General features: G+C 39.6%; 1 protein-coding gene across 1 annotated transcript in view; it reads left to right on the top strand.

Moving 5' to 3' along the window:
* The window catches only part of PAPPA (pappalysin 1), a 267,243-nt gene that overhangs the window by 106,525 nt on the left and 144,704 nt on the right, over positions 1-16,014 (top strand). The window contains 1 exon segment of the mRNA XM_070375021.1: positions 11,764-11,892. Coding sequence (XP_070231122.1) covers positions 11,764-11,892 — 129 coding nt within the window.

Raw genomic sequence — 16,014 nt, 5'->3', positions numbered from 1 at the left:
GGCACTGCCCTGGGTCCTCGTTGCTACAGGCAGACTTTCTCTAGTCGCAGCAAGCGGAGGCTCCCCTCTGGTCACAGTGCACAGGCTTCTCACTGCGGTGGCCTCTGTGGTTGCAGAGCGTGGGCTCCTGGGCATGCCTGGATTCAGTGGTTGTGGCACACAGGCTGAGTTGCCCTGTGGCATGGGGGATCTTTGCGGACCAAGGATGGAACCCATGTCCCCTGCATTGGCAGGTGGATTCTTAGCTCCTAGACCACCAGAGAAGTCTGGAGTATTCTTGATAGCTGCTTCAATGTGATTGAATTTGATATAATTTTACTTTATTTTGATTATTTTATATAGTGCTTTAATTTGCTAAAGTAAGCATGGGTGATCTTTAAGGTTAGAAAAAAAAAGTAAAGCAGTTGTGATAATGTTACTATCCCTTCTCAATTAAAACAAAAATCAGCTCTCACTCTAGCAGTATGCTAGTGCTTAAGCTTTTTGTTCTATAACTCTACAGAAGCAATAAAACCTACTTTAGTTTGAGCTGTAGCTTCCTAAAAGACTTTGGAACTACAAGAGGAGCTTGTCTTATCTTCAGATATTTGCAGTGGTCTATACTTGATTGGCGATTAATGCACTGCTCACTAGTGTATACTTATCCAAGGAGTCCTCTCAATATCATGGGAATGTCAAGGGTTCTAGAGTCAAACAGCATGATTTAAATTCTGCTTTGTAATTATTATCTCCCTGACCGTGGGCAGATCACTGAACTACACTCAACCCCAAATGAACACTGCAAATGATTTCTATCTTTCAGGTATATATTAGTAATTGTATGTGAAAATGTGGACTAGCAAACTAAAAATATTTCTAGTACAAACATCTATCCAGTCATTTGAGATAAAATACAATTGATGTAACTAGCGTCCTTCAAAATGCATGACAGATCAGAGAAGTAAAAAAAAAAAAAAAAAATATATATATATATATATATATATATGTTGCTACAAACAAACAAAAAAATGGAACTGAGAACTAGACAGGTTAGTTCTGAATCTAGTTTTATTGATGTAGTTTGGACAAGGGAGAGCCTTCAGTTTGGCAAGTGAGTGGACTGAATATTCTCGCTTATTCCAGGAGAGGAGATTTGGCCCTGAAACTCTGAAAAGTGGGAAATTTTATCTGAGGGCTTCAAAATGAAGTTAGGACTTCTGAAAGTTACATGCTTAATGAAAGGGTGTATTTGGGGGGAAATATCTATGTCTATGTTGACTTCCCTGGTGGCTCAAACGGTAAAGCATCTGTCTCACGGCGGGAGACCCAGGTTTGATCCCTGGTTTGGGAAGATCCCCTGGAGAAGGAAATGGCAATCCACTCCAGGACTATTGCCTGGAAAATCCCATGGACAGAGGAGCCTGGTAGGCTACAGCCCATGGGGTCGCAAAGAGTTGGACATAACTGAGCGACTTCACTTATCACTTATCTATGTCTATGTCGTATATCTCACAAAGATTTGAGATTTGAGTTTACATTGCTCACTATGGTCTGGGAATGCCTGAACTGAAAAAACTAACTGGAAGCAAAATGAAAAAGATGAGTTCTAGATGAATAATGTTTCAAGGCTACCTAGAAATTATCCTCTGAGAGGGAATAGAGACCTGACCTTGGGAAACACATGATTGCCCATGGATTAAAACCCAATGAACATGAGTTGACACGTCAAAATTAAAAAATCACAAAAAACATAAAAACTTAAGAATAAGGGTCAGAAATCAACATCAGTTTTTATTAAATTTTGACATTGATAATAAGTGTATACATCCATATTTTTGTGTAACCAGGAAAAAGAAATAGTAAGAAAGTATAATCTGTAAAAGTTAGATGGACTAACTAGGGGTAAAGAGTAAAAATAAAGAGATCCAGTATATCCAAAGGAAGGTAAGAAAGGAAGGAAATAAATAAGCAAGGAAAAAGGATGATAGATGGAAAGCATAACAAGATGGGGTAAATTAATTAATAGTCACCACACTAATCAGATTAAAGTCGACTATGAAGATGTAGATTCTTATGTTGGATTTAACTGAATATAAATTCATTGAAAGGTTAAAGGTAAAGAAATGGAAAATATATGCCAGGAAAAAACTAACCAAAACACACTAATATTAATATCAGGCAAAAGAAATATTAAGACAAAAATTTTTCTAAGATAAAGTGATTACCATATAATGATAAATGGAAGTTATATAATGGTTTTGAGCTTGTATATACCAAATAACATGCCCTGAAAATATATAAATTGACTATGACACCTTTGAAAAAAAAAGCAATAAATCCACAGTGGTATTATAATATTTTAACATACTTTCTCCATAATTAATAGACTAAGCAAAAAAAAAAAAAAAAAACTATCTAATTGACTTTGAACAACACACACAAAAAAGTGTTTCATCTGACAAAAATATATAGAACCCTGTTACTGAATTCAGTATAAATATTTTCTTCTAGAATGTATAGAACTTTCTTTTTTAATTTATTATGTCCCAGGACACAAAATGACAATAGGAAGTATCAAAGAATAAGTATCACATAGAACAGTATTTCCATCCACAACACAACACATAAATATATAAGCCAGTAAACAAGCAGACAAGTAAATAAATGAAGAGGGTTAAAACATCTTTTTGATCAATTACGTGTATGATCAAAACAGCAAGAAATCTTATATACGATACTGTGTGTGCTTAGTCGCTCAGTCGTGTTTGACTCTTTATGACCCCATGGAGTGTAGCCCACCGGGCTCCTCTGTTCCTGGGGATTCTCCAGGCAATCATACTGGAGTGGGTTGCCATGCCCTCCTCCAGGAAAATCTTCTCAGCCCAGGGATCAAACCCAGGTCTCTCTCATTGCTGGCAGGTTCTTTACCCTCTGAGCCATAAGGGAAGCCCAAAATTACTGGAGGGAGTAGCCTATCCCTTCTCCAGGGAAACTTCTCAAGCCAGGAATCAAACTGCACTGCAGGTGGATTCTCTACCAGCTGAGCTACCCCAGAAGCCCATATAAGATACTAGCAGACCAAATATATCCATGTATTAAAACCTACAAACTCAAACAAATACATAAACGTTGCATCAAGTGGATTTTCCCAGGATAAAATGAGATGTTAAAGTTATATGGTCTATGAATGTAATTCACAAGACCAGCATATGAAAATATTTTTTTAAAATAAAATTGACTTACTAGGTGCAGAATTTTAAAACTCTTAATAAAATCAAGTCCCTTCATGATAAAAAACAAAACCAGTAACACCATTGGTCCTACCTGACCCAGCTAGGCAAAAAAATATCAACAAAATTTCCGAGGATTGAAAAGGGAGAAATTAAACTATCATGACCCTCGTCTATAAAAGACTGCATAGAAAAATTAATAAGAATCAACAAATTAGTGGAACTAATAAAACAGCCTATGAGGACTGATGAATTGAATATCTATAAATTATTTTTGTCAGCTCTAAGACATGAAGATACAAATATAGATATACATGCAAATATGTTTATGTATGTGGATGGGTAGATAGAGAAATTAAAGCTACCATTTACTATAGCACTGACATCCATAAAATGCTTAGAGTTGGGAATATATCCCTAATAAAAAATCATCACAGTTTTTATGAAGAAAGCTTTAAAAACTTTACTGAAATCATAAAAGGAGAACTAAATAAATATAAAGATAAACTATATAGTTATATGGGAGGATACAATGTCATAAAGAAGGATTTTATCCTCAAATGCATCTATAAATTCAATGAAATTTGAATTAAAATCCCAACAGGCATTTCAAAAAATGAAACTAAAAATTCACTTGAAAGAGTAAAAGGATCTTTTGATGGAGAAAACCAAAGTATAGAGTGGACTTGTAGATAAATCAAGACTTTTCTAAAACTATGGAAATTAAGACAAACTGCTATGGATAAGATAATAGGAAAAAAATAAACTAATGAAACAAGACAACCCCCCCCCAAAAAAGAAAGCTTATCTAAGTTCTGAGTGATATATGGCAAAGAATGTGTCACAATTCAGTAGTGAAAGGATTAAGTTTTACATAAATAATGTCAGACAAATGATTCATCTCTATCTGGGGGGAAACAATCCTTATCACCATCATTTTAAAAACTGTTTGTAGTTGATTGAAGACATAAATGTAAAAATAAAAACTTAAAACTATTGGAAGAAAATAGGGGAGACTACTTATTTGAGTTTGTGAATACCTTGGAGTAAACAAACGTTTATTTAACAAGCCATGAAAAGATCAAATCATGAAGGAAATGATTAAAAATTTTTATTCAACAAAACAAGCTAAACAGAATGAAAAAAAAAAATTGCAAAGAATCAGTATCCAGTATCTATAAATGCATGGCATATCAATAATGACAAAAGAACCCAATTTAAAATAGGCCAGAGTGATGAACAGTCAACATAGGTAGAAACATATGTTTTCAACAAACACCTGAAATGATACTCAGGCTTGTTAGTAATCAGGGAAAGGCAAAGTAGAATACTACCACCAAGGAAGCCCCTAAAGCATTAGTCTCTCAGTCATTTCTGACTCTTTGTGGCCCCATGGACTACAGCCCACCAGGCTCCTCTGTCCATGGGATTCTCCAAGCAAGAGTACTGGAATGGGTTGCCATTTCCTTCTCCAGGGAATCTTTCTGACCCAGGGATTGAACCCACGTCTGCTGCATTGCAGGCAGATTCTTTACCATCTGAGCCACCAGGGAAGCCCAAGTATCATTTAATACCCATCAGATTAGCTACAAAGTTACATGTTTGGGAGAACCTAGTGCTGCCAGGGACCTGGAACAATGGAAAGTCTATTGGTAGGTGTGCTAATCAGTACACTTTTGGAGAGTAATTTAGCAATATCTAATAAAGTTGAAGATGCAGCTATCTTCAGCCTAGCAATTCCACTTTAGATGTATTTCCTGCAGACACCCATGCTTTATGTGCAAAGGAACATGAACATGTATGTTTAAAGCAATGTTGTTGGAAATAACAAATAAAAAGATTACCAACGATGATAGTAATAATGACAGAGATATAATCTGGGTGTCTATCAGGAAAAGAATGATCAAAGGAAATATATTACTGCATTGATCTATATGATCAATATATGTGACCTCAAAAACAATGCTGGGTTTAAAAAAAAACTGCTACACAATAATAAATATAGTATTAAAACACCTAGGAATTGTAAAACATGCAGAGCAACACATAGGCACAAGAAATATAAAAATACTCATGTGAGAGAGAAAGGGTGGATTGAAAACAAAAAATACAAAACAGTATATTTTATTTCTCCCCCCCCACCGCCCCACAAAAAAAGAGGAAGAAAACATGACGAAATGTTTTAATTTGACAAAGCTGGGTGGTAAGCCTAAGGGGATTTGTTATAATGTTCTTTGTATTTCTCTGTATGATTAATATATTTTCTAATCAACACAATACTAATGGTATGTATAGTGTGCCTGGGCACATCATCTCAGGCTCCAAAAGTGATTGTTTCCTTCTCTTCCCGTGGCTGGAAGCTGGTGTATGAAGTACCCAGGGATTACCCTCTTATCCTTAGCCCAAGGCAGCCCTGGAATACTTGGGCTCTTCCTGAGCCAGAGGCATCCTAGGTGGTCCCCGCTACCATGTCTCCCAGCTTAGTCAATCTGGGTGGCAGATTTAGAACTACATCCTTCTCAGCCCAGAATTTCAAGTGCTGAGGCAGCTTCTAGCTTGTAGAAAAGCCTGTGGCAGGAAGATGCAACACCACATTCCTTGTTAAATTAGAGCTGCTTGTCACATTCTTCCCAGATGCCCATTTTGTAGATGAAGAAATGAATGATCAGAGAGGAGGAATGGCTTGCCCATGATGAGTGAGCCATTCATGGTGTTTAAGAGAATGTGTGTCTCTCCTGACTTCTAGAACTTTCCAACTGGTCTTTGTATGCAGATTCAAAAACTTGATCTTTTCACCTCTGCTCTCTTTTCTGGTTTATAACAGCCAGGGTCCTCACCTCCAGAGAGCAGTGTCTTGGGATGGAATTAGTCAGACTTGCTTAAGTTCCTGTCCTGTGACAAAAGCAGTGTGACTATAGGCAGGTAGCTTCACCTCTCTAGGTATTTGTTTCCTCACCTAAAAACTTTTCATAGTAAATATTCAAGGGACTGCTGTTTTGCTTAAATGATGTTATTCATATGAAATATGCCAGGCATAGTGCCTGGCATGCAATAAATAGCCAACAAATGGAAACTATAATTGCTATAATTATTGCAGAAGTAGGGTATCAAAAAAGTATAATACAGTTCAGTTTCACAGACTGTATAAAGAGAATATATGATAAAAGAATGCTGTAATATGGAAACAATAGGAGGTCAATAAGAAGGAATCAAGAGGCTCAGAGAGCATTTCCTGGAGCAAGCGATATGGGGTATTTCCATTGTGAAATGATGCTCCCCCACCCTTTTTCTCCTATTGTACTTTTGTAATTCTCTTTCACAGTGGCATGGGACAAGAATCATACATCTTAATTAAAAGATAGGAAAACAGACTCAGAGGAAGAAAGTGACTTGCTTGTAGATTTCAGAGGGATTTTTAATTGACCTGTCATGATACTAATTGCACACCAATATTTTAAGAAATTGACATTTTTGCCAAAAGCTCAGTCATGGCGTGTTTAGACTCCTTGCTGCTAAGTCGCTTCAGTCGTGTCCCACTCTGTGTGACCCCATAGACGGCAGCCCACCAGGCTCCCCTGTCCCTAGGATTCTCCAGGCAAGAACACTGGAGTGGGTTGCCATTTCCTTCTCCAATGGATGAAAGTGAAAAGTGAAAGTGAAGTCGCTCAGTCGTGTCCGACTCTTAGCGACCCCATGGACTGCAGCCTACCAGGCTCCTCCATCCATGGGATTTTCCAGGCAAGAGTACTGGAGTAGGGTGCCATTGCCTTCTCCTTAGACTCCTTAATAACATATATTTTCTTAAGATAGTGATTTTATAATCTATAACTGCATTTACTTTCAGGTTGTGCTCCAAATTTGATACGTATCACCATCAATACATTTCTGAGGAAAAGTACTGAAAAGTCATACCACTTAGAAATGTCAGTGTTTTTATTTCTAATTGCCAGAGATGCAAACCTAAGGCAGATGTGTCATTGAGACATTTGTGAAACAATGATGGTTAAACATAAAAACATTAAAAAAAAAAGTCATACCAAGGATGCAAAACAAGCCACCCTTCAAAACCAGCCAAACAATCTCATCACATTTAAATACTGCCATTTAAACTTACTAGCTAAAGGCCTGAAATTAATCTGAGATGTGATGCATTAATGACTGAATTCTGGTGGAGGTTAGCTTTAAAATAAACTGGCACTCAGAACTCGATGAGAGAAATCAGAAGTGATGGAACTAATTGTGTTTCAGATGAAGTGGTAAAATTTTAGTTTTATACCAAGAGAAATAGGAAGTTTCAGGTGGAAGCATATTCCCATCACTGTCCTACATGGGGAGGCTTTGAGCTGGAGAGTAGCTTTGGATCTAAGAATATTCTGATGGTGTTGGCGAGACTGGAAAGGGGAGATGCTCAAGGCAAGAGGGTGAGCCAGAGCTGTCACGGTTGGGATGTAGGTGGTAGCAAGGATGCTCAGGGAAAGACACGGAAGCTGTTGGATGCGGGAAGTTGACAAGGCTTAGGGTCTGCCTGGATGTGGGAGACTCAGGAGGGGAAGGGGTTCCAGCGACAGCATTAAGACTTTCCAGATGGTTTTCAGAGCAGCTGAAAGGAGCAACCGGACATAAAGGTGCTACTTTTGGGCCAACCATGAAATAGGTCCTAACCTCCAGCAAAGCCTTCAGAAGCCATAGCCTGTCCTCAAAAAATTCTCTTCTACCTTAGGCTCTTAAGAAAAGAACCCTGGTTTAGTATTCATTGTGACTTTAACTTGGAAAAAATATAGTTTTATCACAGGAATTCTTAAGTGGAAAAATACAATCTTTTTCATAATATTTTGTCCTGATTTCCCTTCTAGTCCTTTTAATGAAGGGAATGGCTTCTAATTTCCTATGTGAAAATTTGGGATAACAAGCCCTGCTCCAAAGAGCCACTCTCAGGCTTCTGAGAGATAATCATGCATGTGCCATGCAGGCACTGTTTGGAAGGAGGGTATTAAGGTTTCTCTACCAATCAGATACTTTCTGTGTAATGCCGGCAGGTAATAAGAAGGACAGTGGTGGAAGTTACTGGGGAATCGATTTTGCCCCGGGGTAAAGACAAACCTTCTGGGATCCAGAAATTTCAAAAGTTGCAACAGCCACCTAGAGAGAGAGAAAGAAAGAGAGCTGCATGCCCTGAGGGTGTTCTAGCCAAACACCGTGGCAGAAAAGAGGTTTTCCATCGAACCATGACTCAGTGATAGATGATCGTCTTATTCATCTTCATGAGTGTACCAAACCAAGTTTATATATAGTTATCTGTCACTCCATTCCTTCTAGTAAAGAGAGCATAGCAAAACTCTAAGTGGATGAGAATGTTGATAATTTAGCTTTAATAGTAACAGGTTAACATTTGTTAACTGTTTATCGCTGGCTAGGCACAGAGGTGCTTTATGTGTTCTCATGTTCAACCTGTGGGAAAATGCTGTGAAACGAGGCTTCTGACTAATTTGAAATAAGCTCAGAGCACTGGAACACCCGCCTATGACTTCTCAGCGAGCAAGTGAGGAAGCCAGGATGGAAACTTATGTTTGCTCACCTCAAAGTGGTGTTTACTGAGACGGAGGAGCAGGGAGAGGGGAGGAGACCAGGCAAGGTGGGGGAGAAAACAGTCACGAATATTAGCAGAGCCCCTAAATATCATCAGGCATAAATCATTTGGATGCACACCACGAATGAGAAAACACGAGACAGAGACGTAATCTTCACAGTCTCACGCTTTTCCACCCAAGTGCTCCATCTGCTTCAGACAGTGACCATATGCCCCAGTAGCCTGGGAGGTAGCCTGTAGAATTTTTTTAAATTGTATTCCCTAATTGGGCCATAATTGTTTAATATAAAACATACCTTTATATATATTTTTTTAATTTTATTTATTTGACTGTGTCGATTCTTAGTTGTGGCATGCCAGATCTTTGTTACATCATGTGGAATCTTTTGTTTGTAGCACACACACTTTCTAGTTATGCTGTGTGGGCTTGGAAGTACACTGGCTCAGTAGTTGCTGTGGATGAACCTAGTTGCCCTGGGGCATGTGGGAGTTTAGTTCCCTGACCAGGGATCGAACCCACGTCCTTGGTATTGCGAGGTGGATTCTTAGCCACTGGACCTCCAGGAAGTCCCAGCCTCCATATTTTAAAGCAAAATTAATGTACAATAGAGCACATGTCATCTTTATCTTGGGCCTTCATGCATCCCCCGGGAAAGCCATTCTTCCCCCTGCCCCAATATTCCAGTTTCAGAAGCACCATCTGAAAATGTATACATTCATTGGTCTAGAGGTGGCCAAATAGCCAATAAACTTTTATAAAAGCCTCTAATTATATCAACAAATTAGCATTCCAGAGGTTTACAAGGCAACCATTATTCATACAGTTATCCATATAATATATGTATATGCATCTTGCCTACCCAACTTTTATTGACAGAGCGCTGCTAGAATCTCCAGGGACTTCTGGTCTACCCTCAATATTCTTACCTGCTCCAGCAGTGCTAAAACAAGCTGTCTATTGGGTCATAAGTCCAGCATTCTCAGAGGGTCGTGTTCTTCGGGAGCCTTCTTCAGTGCTCATAAACTCTAGCTTGTCACTGTGTTGAGAGTCAGGAGATAACGTCTGTTGTCGCTGCACCTGTTATCTTATTGGCCTTATCCAAACAGCCCCAGCCCGATCAGCAGCTGAAACAACAGATGGGCAGGAGAACTTGAGATTTTTTGACACCATCCTTTTGTTTATGAATCCCCCCTCACCCCAACTCTGGAATCTGATAGGAATTCTCTTCATTACCATTTTGTGCATTCTTTTTTCCCATGACACATTTTTATTATTAAAAAATAATTAATTGGTGCAGAGGGAGATGAAAGAGAAGAATAACATTTCCCTTTGAAAACGGTCAAAAAGAAAATGGGGATGGTGATTTGGTCATGTGGATAAATATATCTTTGCCCTGGAAGATAATTGCCAGTATCCAGTTTCCTTCCATGGCAGGGAATTCAAGTAAGGAGCTAAGAAGAAATCAGAAAGGGAGGAAGGTGATCTGGTGTAAGGTTGAGTGCCAGGAAAGTGGAACAGGCATTGCTCTGTGGGGTCTTGAGAGCAGAGGAGAGATGCAATCTAGGCAAACTGGAAATCTAGCAGGAACCAAAGCCTGGAATTGCAATTGCAGAACAAGATTTCCCTTTGCAAGGAGTGAAATTGTTCAAGCAGACCTGAACTAGGAATGAGGGAGGCAGAGTGCAGGATATAATTTAATGCCATATGGTTGTAAGCAAGTTACTTAATCTCTTTATGCCTCAGATTCATCATCTGTAAAATAAACGTGAAACTACTGGTATACATGTAGTGTTGTTTTGATTCTCAAATGAGAAAACACAGAAAGTGCTTAGCCCCAGGCTTGACATTCATTTAATAGATGCTGCTATTATTATTATTTTAGTCAAGAGTGAGAAGCACAGGGCGGAGCAAGTGGCAGGGATAGTCGTTGGATGTGAAACATAAGGAAAGGGCTTGCTTGCTTATATGGGGTTTCCGCTCAGATCTTAAAATGAGGGCAATAGATCAGACAGTGCCCACGGAATCTGGCATGGTGCTTTCCCACCTCTGTGCTTTTACTCATCCCATTTATTTTTCCTAGATGGCATTCTCCAAGACATCTTCGTTATGGGCCATATACCATCCAATTCTTATCCACCAGGGTTATTCTAAAGATTAAATTAAAGATAAAAAGTGCTCAGTCGTTCAGTCGTGTCCAACTCTTTGCGGTCCCATGGACTGTAGCCCGCCAGGCTCTTCTGTTGGTGGAATTTTCCAGGCAAGAATACTGGAGTGGTTGCCACTTTCTACTCCAGCCAGGGATCGAACTCACATCTCTTGTGTCTCCTGCATTGGCAGGCAGATTCTTTTCCACTAGCGCCACCTGGTAATATTCATGGTTGTATGTCAGTTGATGCTACATTTTAGTATAGCCCATCATAGGTGGGAGAGTGGCTTAATCACAGTAGACATGAAAAATTCCTGGATAACTAACTTATGTGTGGATTCTAAAATGTGACGCAAATGAACATATCAACCAAACAGCAAGAGACTCATAGCCATAGAGAACATTCTTGTGGTTGCCAAAGGAGAGTGGGATGGGGGAGGGAAGGATTGCAAACTTGGGATTATCAGATGCCAACTAGTATGTATGGGATAAGTGAACAACAAGGTCCTACTGCACAGCCCAGGGAACTGTATTCAGTCTCCTATAACAAACCATAATGGAAAAGAATATGAAAAAGAATGTTTATATGTGTACAAAAGAGTCACTTTGGTATACAGCAGAAATTAACATAAATTGTAAATCAACTATGCTTCAATAAAATGTATAAAAAACAAATAAAAATTATTGAATAATTAAATATGCGGGTGGTATCAAAAACAAGCCAGACTAGTAGAAATGTACTCAAGGGGATCCATTTTGTCTGTCCGCAGCCTTGCGTCTGCATAGTTAATAGTCTTCCTTATGTTTTTATGTTTTCCAGCGATGTACATCTTGGCAGTAGGTACCAGTATTGGGTCATCGCTATTTCAGGAAATGAAGAGAGTGAGCCGTCACCTGCTGCCACATACATCCATGGAAGTGGGTACTGCGGTGATGGCATCATTCAGAGGTGAGCAGGTCTAGCTACAGACGGGGCGGGGGTAATGCTAACTCGGCCAGAAGGTGGTCAGGATGCCAAAGAGAAGAGCTTACGGGCTACCCTTCAGGGTGCGAGCTATGAGGGAGCCCCAGCAATCTGCAACTCGATTCATCTGCAAGTAGTTTGCAGGCCTCAGGAGAAAAGCAGTGACTCTTTTTTGAGTAAACACAGTTCTCAACTGTGTAATAATGTAAGATTTCCACAGAGCTACCATTCTGCACTGACTACCACTGTGCTCTTGTTCCTAAGCATGTCCTGTGTGCTACAAAGATTCTATTAGTGTTTTCCACCTCAGTCCACATTCAGTTAACAGGACACAGGGCACCTACGTGAGAACACTTTTACGTTCTTTGCTGGTTACCATTTACATTTATTAAAACTGAAAGTTTATTTGTTATTTCTATTGTGTTATATCAACAATTTACAAAACGGGTCAGAGTCTCATAAAAACAGCAAAATATTTCAACTCTCTGTAATGCTGAAACCATAAATAGTAAACAGTCCTCTGGAGTGAACTTTGAATATGACTGTAAGTACAGGAGGCAAATGAATCAGTAAGTGTAAAGACTCCACACAAGCAGCCAAAGAAAGGAAAAGTGTGATTAGAAGATATAAAGCTGTGTGTCTAGAGAATGGATTTTATCGGATCATCAGTCCATTCATCCCCTGTCCACAGGGCAAGATGTTACGCAACTGAGAAAGTGGCGAAAAGCCATCAAGACTTTTGTATTGTTGGGAGAAAAAAAAGGAAATCTTTGGGCTTTTTTTTCCCCTCCAGAGTAAGCACAAAAATGTCTTGTCACTGAATTAAATAATTTTGGCCCTCAAAATGAAAGAGAGCAAGAATCATTCACAATTAAACTCATTGCTAAATCTGTGTTCTTTATTGCAATCACAGTTACAAATCACACTATTGCTAAGGGACTTTTAAAACTATTGGCAGATTTAATAATAAACATTACATATGGAGATGATACAATATGCTGTTGGCAAAATTCCTTCATTAAATGGCACCATTGGGTATCACAAAGTATCTGTGCACCATGGGATTGCAATTTCTATTTCTGTAGGGGGAGGGGCACTACAGAGAGAATTTGTTTCACTGATGTGCAGAACATGAATCGATTCATAGGTGTAGTTCATATAATGAAAGAAAAGGGCTCAATGGCTGTTTCACTGGTTTATCATTGACACTAGTACTAGAGGTCAAGAGCAATTTAACTGGATGCTGATGATCTTGTGGTGTGTAATATACACTGGAAAGCTGCTATGGAATGAAAGGACCAGCTAGGAGCACAGCAAGGATGATGCAGGGATGCAGAGAAAGAGTGTGTACGTGAATACGCATTCGCACAGACACCCACTATTGGCCAGCAGTTTGCCTTCTGATCACGGCTTAGCACTGAAGGGAAAAGCAGATGTTGAGAATATGATCAGATGCCGGTCAGTGAGTTACATCTGCCCACACTTATTGTGCAAAAGGATAGTAGTATGTGCAAGACACTGCTCCCCTAAACACCCTGAAATAAAGCAGCTGCTACCAGCAGGGTACTAAGTCAAGTTTTTGAAATAACGAATGACTTTTTTTTTTTTTTTTACTATTAACACTGATAAAGACCAGTATTGATTATTTGTGCAATTTCAAGTGATTTGCTGAAGTGATGTAGCTCAGGTGTATATGTGTGTGTGTATATATATTCACGTCTTAAACGTCCTGAATCTATAATTTCAAAGCTGAATTATCTAGATTTCAATACAGAGGGGGGTAATAATAAGGATTTTTAAGTGTTAAATTATGATGCAAACCACCTGATTGCCAAGAATTTGACTCCTTAAGCATACAAAATAAAACTCCACACTTGTCAGAGATTGACAGTGATGGTGTGCTATTGCATGCATTTAAGATCCTTATCCAAATGCAACAATCCAACATGAAGATATGGTTTCAGGCACTTAATGTAACAAAAATGGTCAAAGGGAAGATACTCACTGTTTACTTCCACATGAAGACATTGACTTCTACCTTTTGATAGAGCTGTTGTCTGATAGAACCCTGAGCAAGTGCACAGGATCATCTCCAGGGAAAGTGCTGCATCTTTTGTGGGTCCAAGATTAAGCTACATATCCAGAACATCCAGGAGACAGTCATGGTCATTGCCAACAACCCATAATTGTGACTTGGGTTTTCTTAATTTAGCAAGAGGAATAAAAAAGAAACTCACTACATGTAGGATCTGGTCTACAATTCTGTCTATCCATTTTGGAATCAGATATAGATAGAGCTTCCTTGATGGCTCAGATGTTAAGGCATATTCCCACAGTGCGGGAGAGCCGAGTTCAATCCCTGGGTCGGAAAGATCGCTTGGAATAGGAAAGGGAAACCCACTTACTATTCTTGCTTGGAAAATCCCTGGACAGAGGAGTCTGGCAGGCTACAGTCCATGGGCTCTCAAAGAGTCAGACAGGACTGAATGACTAACATTCACTTTTCATAGATGCACTGATAAAACACTGCGAGCAATATTATCACCGACCTAAAACTGCCAGTAGTAGTAGTAATTTAAATATCATTCTGAGCAAAGTTTTTAGTATTTTATACCTAGGATTAATAACCTTCATAGACATCAAATACGTATTGAATTACCTGCAGGTACCAAATAGTTGTTGACATAGTTGGAAGAAAACTGAATGCAACTTATGGATGATTACCTAAGCAAAAAAATAAAATAAAATAAAATTTGAGAGTAAGAACGGCTGTCATTTTTGCTAATTGGATTTTTCAGGGGATGATACATGCTAATTTGCTGTATATATACAAAGGAATTTACAAAGAAATACAGATAGACTCAACACTCAGTGAGGCCCCTGATGAATAAAAGCCCTGGATGACTGCTATAATGATAATTATAAATATTTATTGAGACTCCCATCACTTCATGGGAAATAGATGGGGAAACAGTGTAAATAGAGTCAGACTTTATTTTGGGGGGCTCCAAAATCACTGCAGATGGTGATTGCAGCCATGAAATTAAAAGACACTTACTCCTTGGAAGAAAAGTTATGACCAACATAGATAGCACTAGACTAGTCTGTCTAGTCAAGGCTATGGTTTTTCCAGTGGTCATGTATCGATGTGAGAGTTGGACTGTGAAGAAAGCTGAGTGCCAAAGAATTGATGCTTTTGAATTGTGGTGTTGGAGAAGACTCCTGAGAGTCCCTTGGACTGCAAGGAGATCCAACCAGTCCATTCTGAAGGAGATCAGCCCTGGGTGTTCTTTGGAAGGAATCATGCTAAAGCTGAAACTCCAGTACTTTGGCCACCTCATGTGAAGAGTTGACTCATTGGAAAAGACTCTGATGCTGGGAGGGATTGGGGGCGGGAGGAGAAGGGGACGACAGAGGATGAGATGGTTGGATGGCATCACCTACTCGATGGACGTGAGTTTGAGTGAACTCCGGGACATGGTGATGGACAGGGAGGCCTGGCGTGCTGCGATTCATGGGGTCGCAAAGAGTCTGATACAACAGAGCGCCTGAACTGACTGACTGAACTGATTGAGCCTCTACTAGGCAGGAGGCACTGTGTCACACAATCATCTCCTTGGGTCCTTCCAACAACCGTGTGAGACAAGCCTGATTACCTTACTTCACGAAAGAGACACCTGGCCCCCAAAGATTACAATGGTTTTCTGAAGCTTACATACCCAGTAAGGCAGGCCTAGGACCCACGTTCTCATCTGGATTTACCATTGCCTTGCCGTGACCGATGGTGCTGCAAAACTAACAAGCGAAGGGATAGCTCCGTGCTGTTTCCTCTTTCCCAGATATTGTGCCAGGCGTCAGAGTGCTAGGATGACAAAGACTGTGTCACCTCCTTTGCCTTCCTAAAGCCTAGGGTGGGGTGCTCTCAAGTCACAGGCAGAGGTAGTTGGTTTGACAAGCACGGTGATAGATGGAGCCCCTTGTCTTTGGACTCAAACAAGATGGCCACCCACTCTAGCCCAGGAGGTCAAAGAAGGTTTCTCAGAACTTATCTATCTAATGATAGATCTGGCATGCCTAGAAGATATTTGTGGTGACCCTAATGTTTTG

Source organism: Bos mutus, chromosome 8 (genome assembly GCF_027580195.1).
Source record: "Bos mutus isolate GX-2022 chromosome 8, NWIPB_WYAK_1.1, whole genome shotgun sequence".
Taxonomy (NCBI): Eukaryota; Metazoa; Chordata; class Mammalia; order Artiodactyla; family Bovidae; genus Bos; species Bos mutus.
The sequence above is the reverse complement of the archived record's forward strand: the minus strand, read 5'-3'. Positions and strand labels throughout refer to the sequence as shown.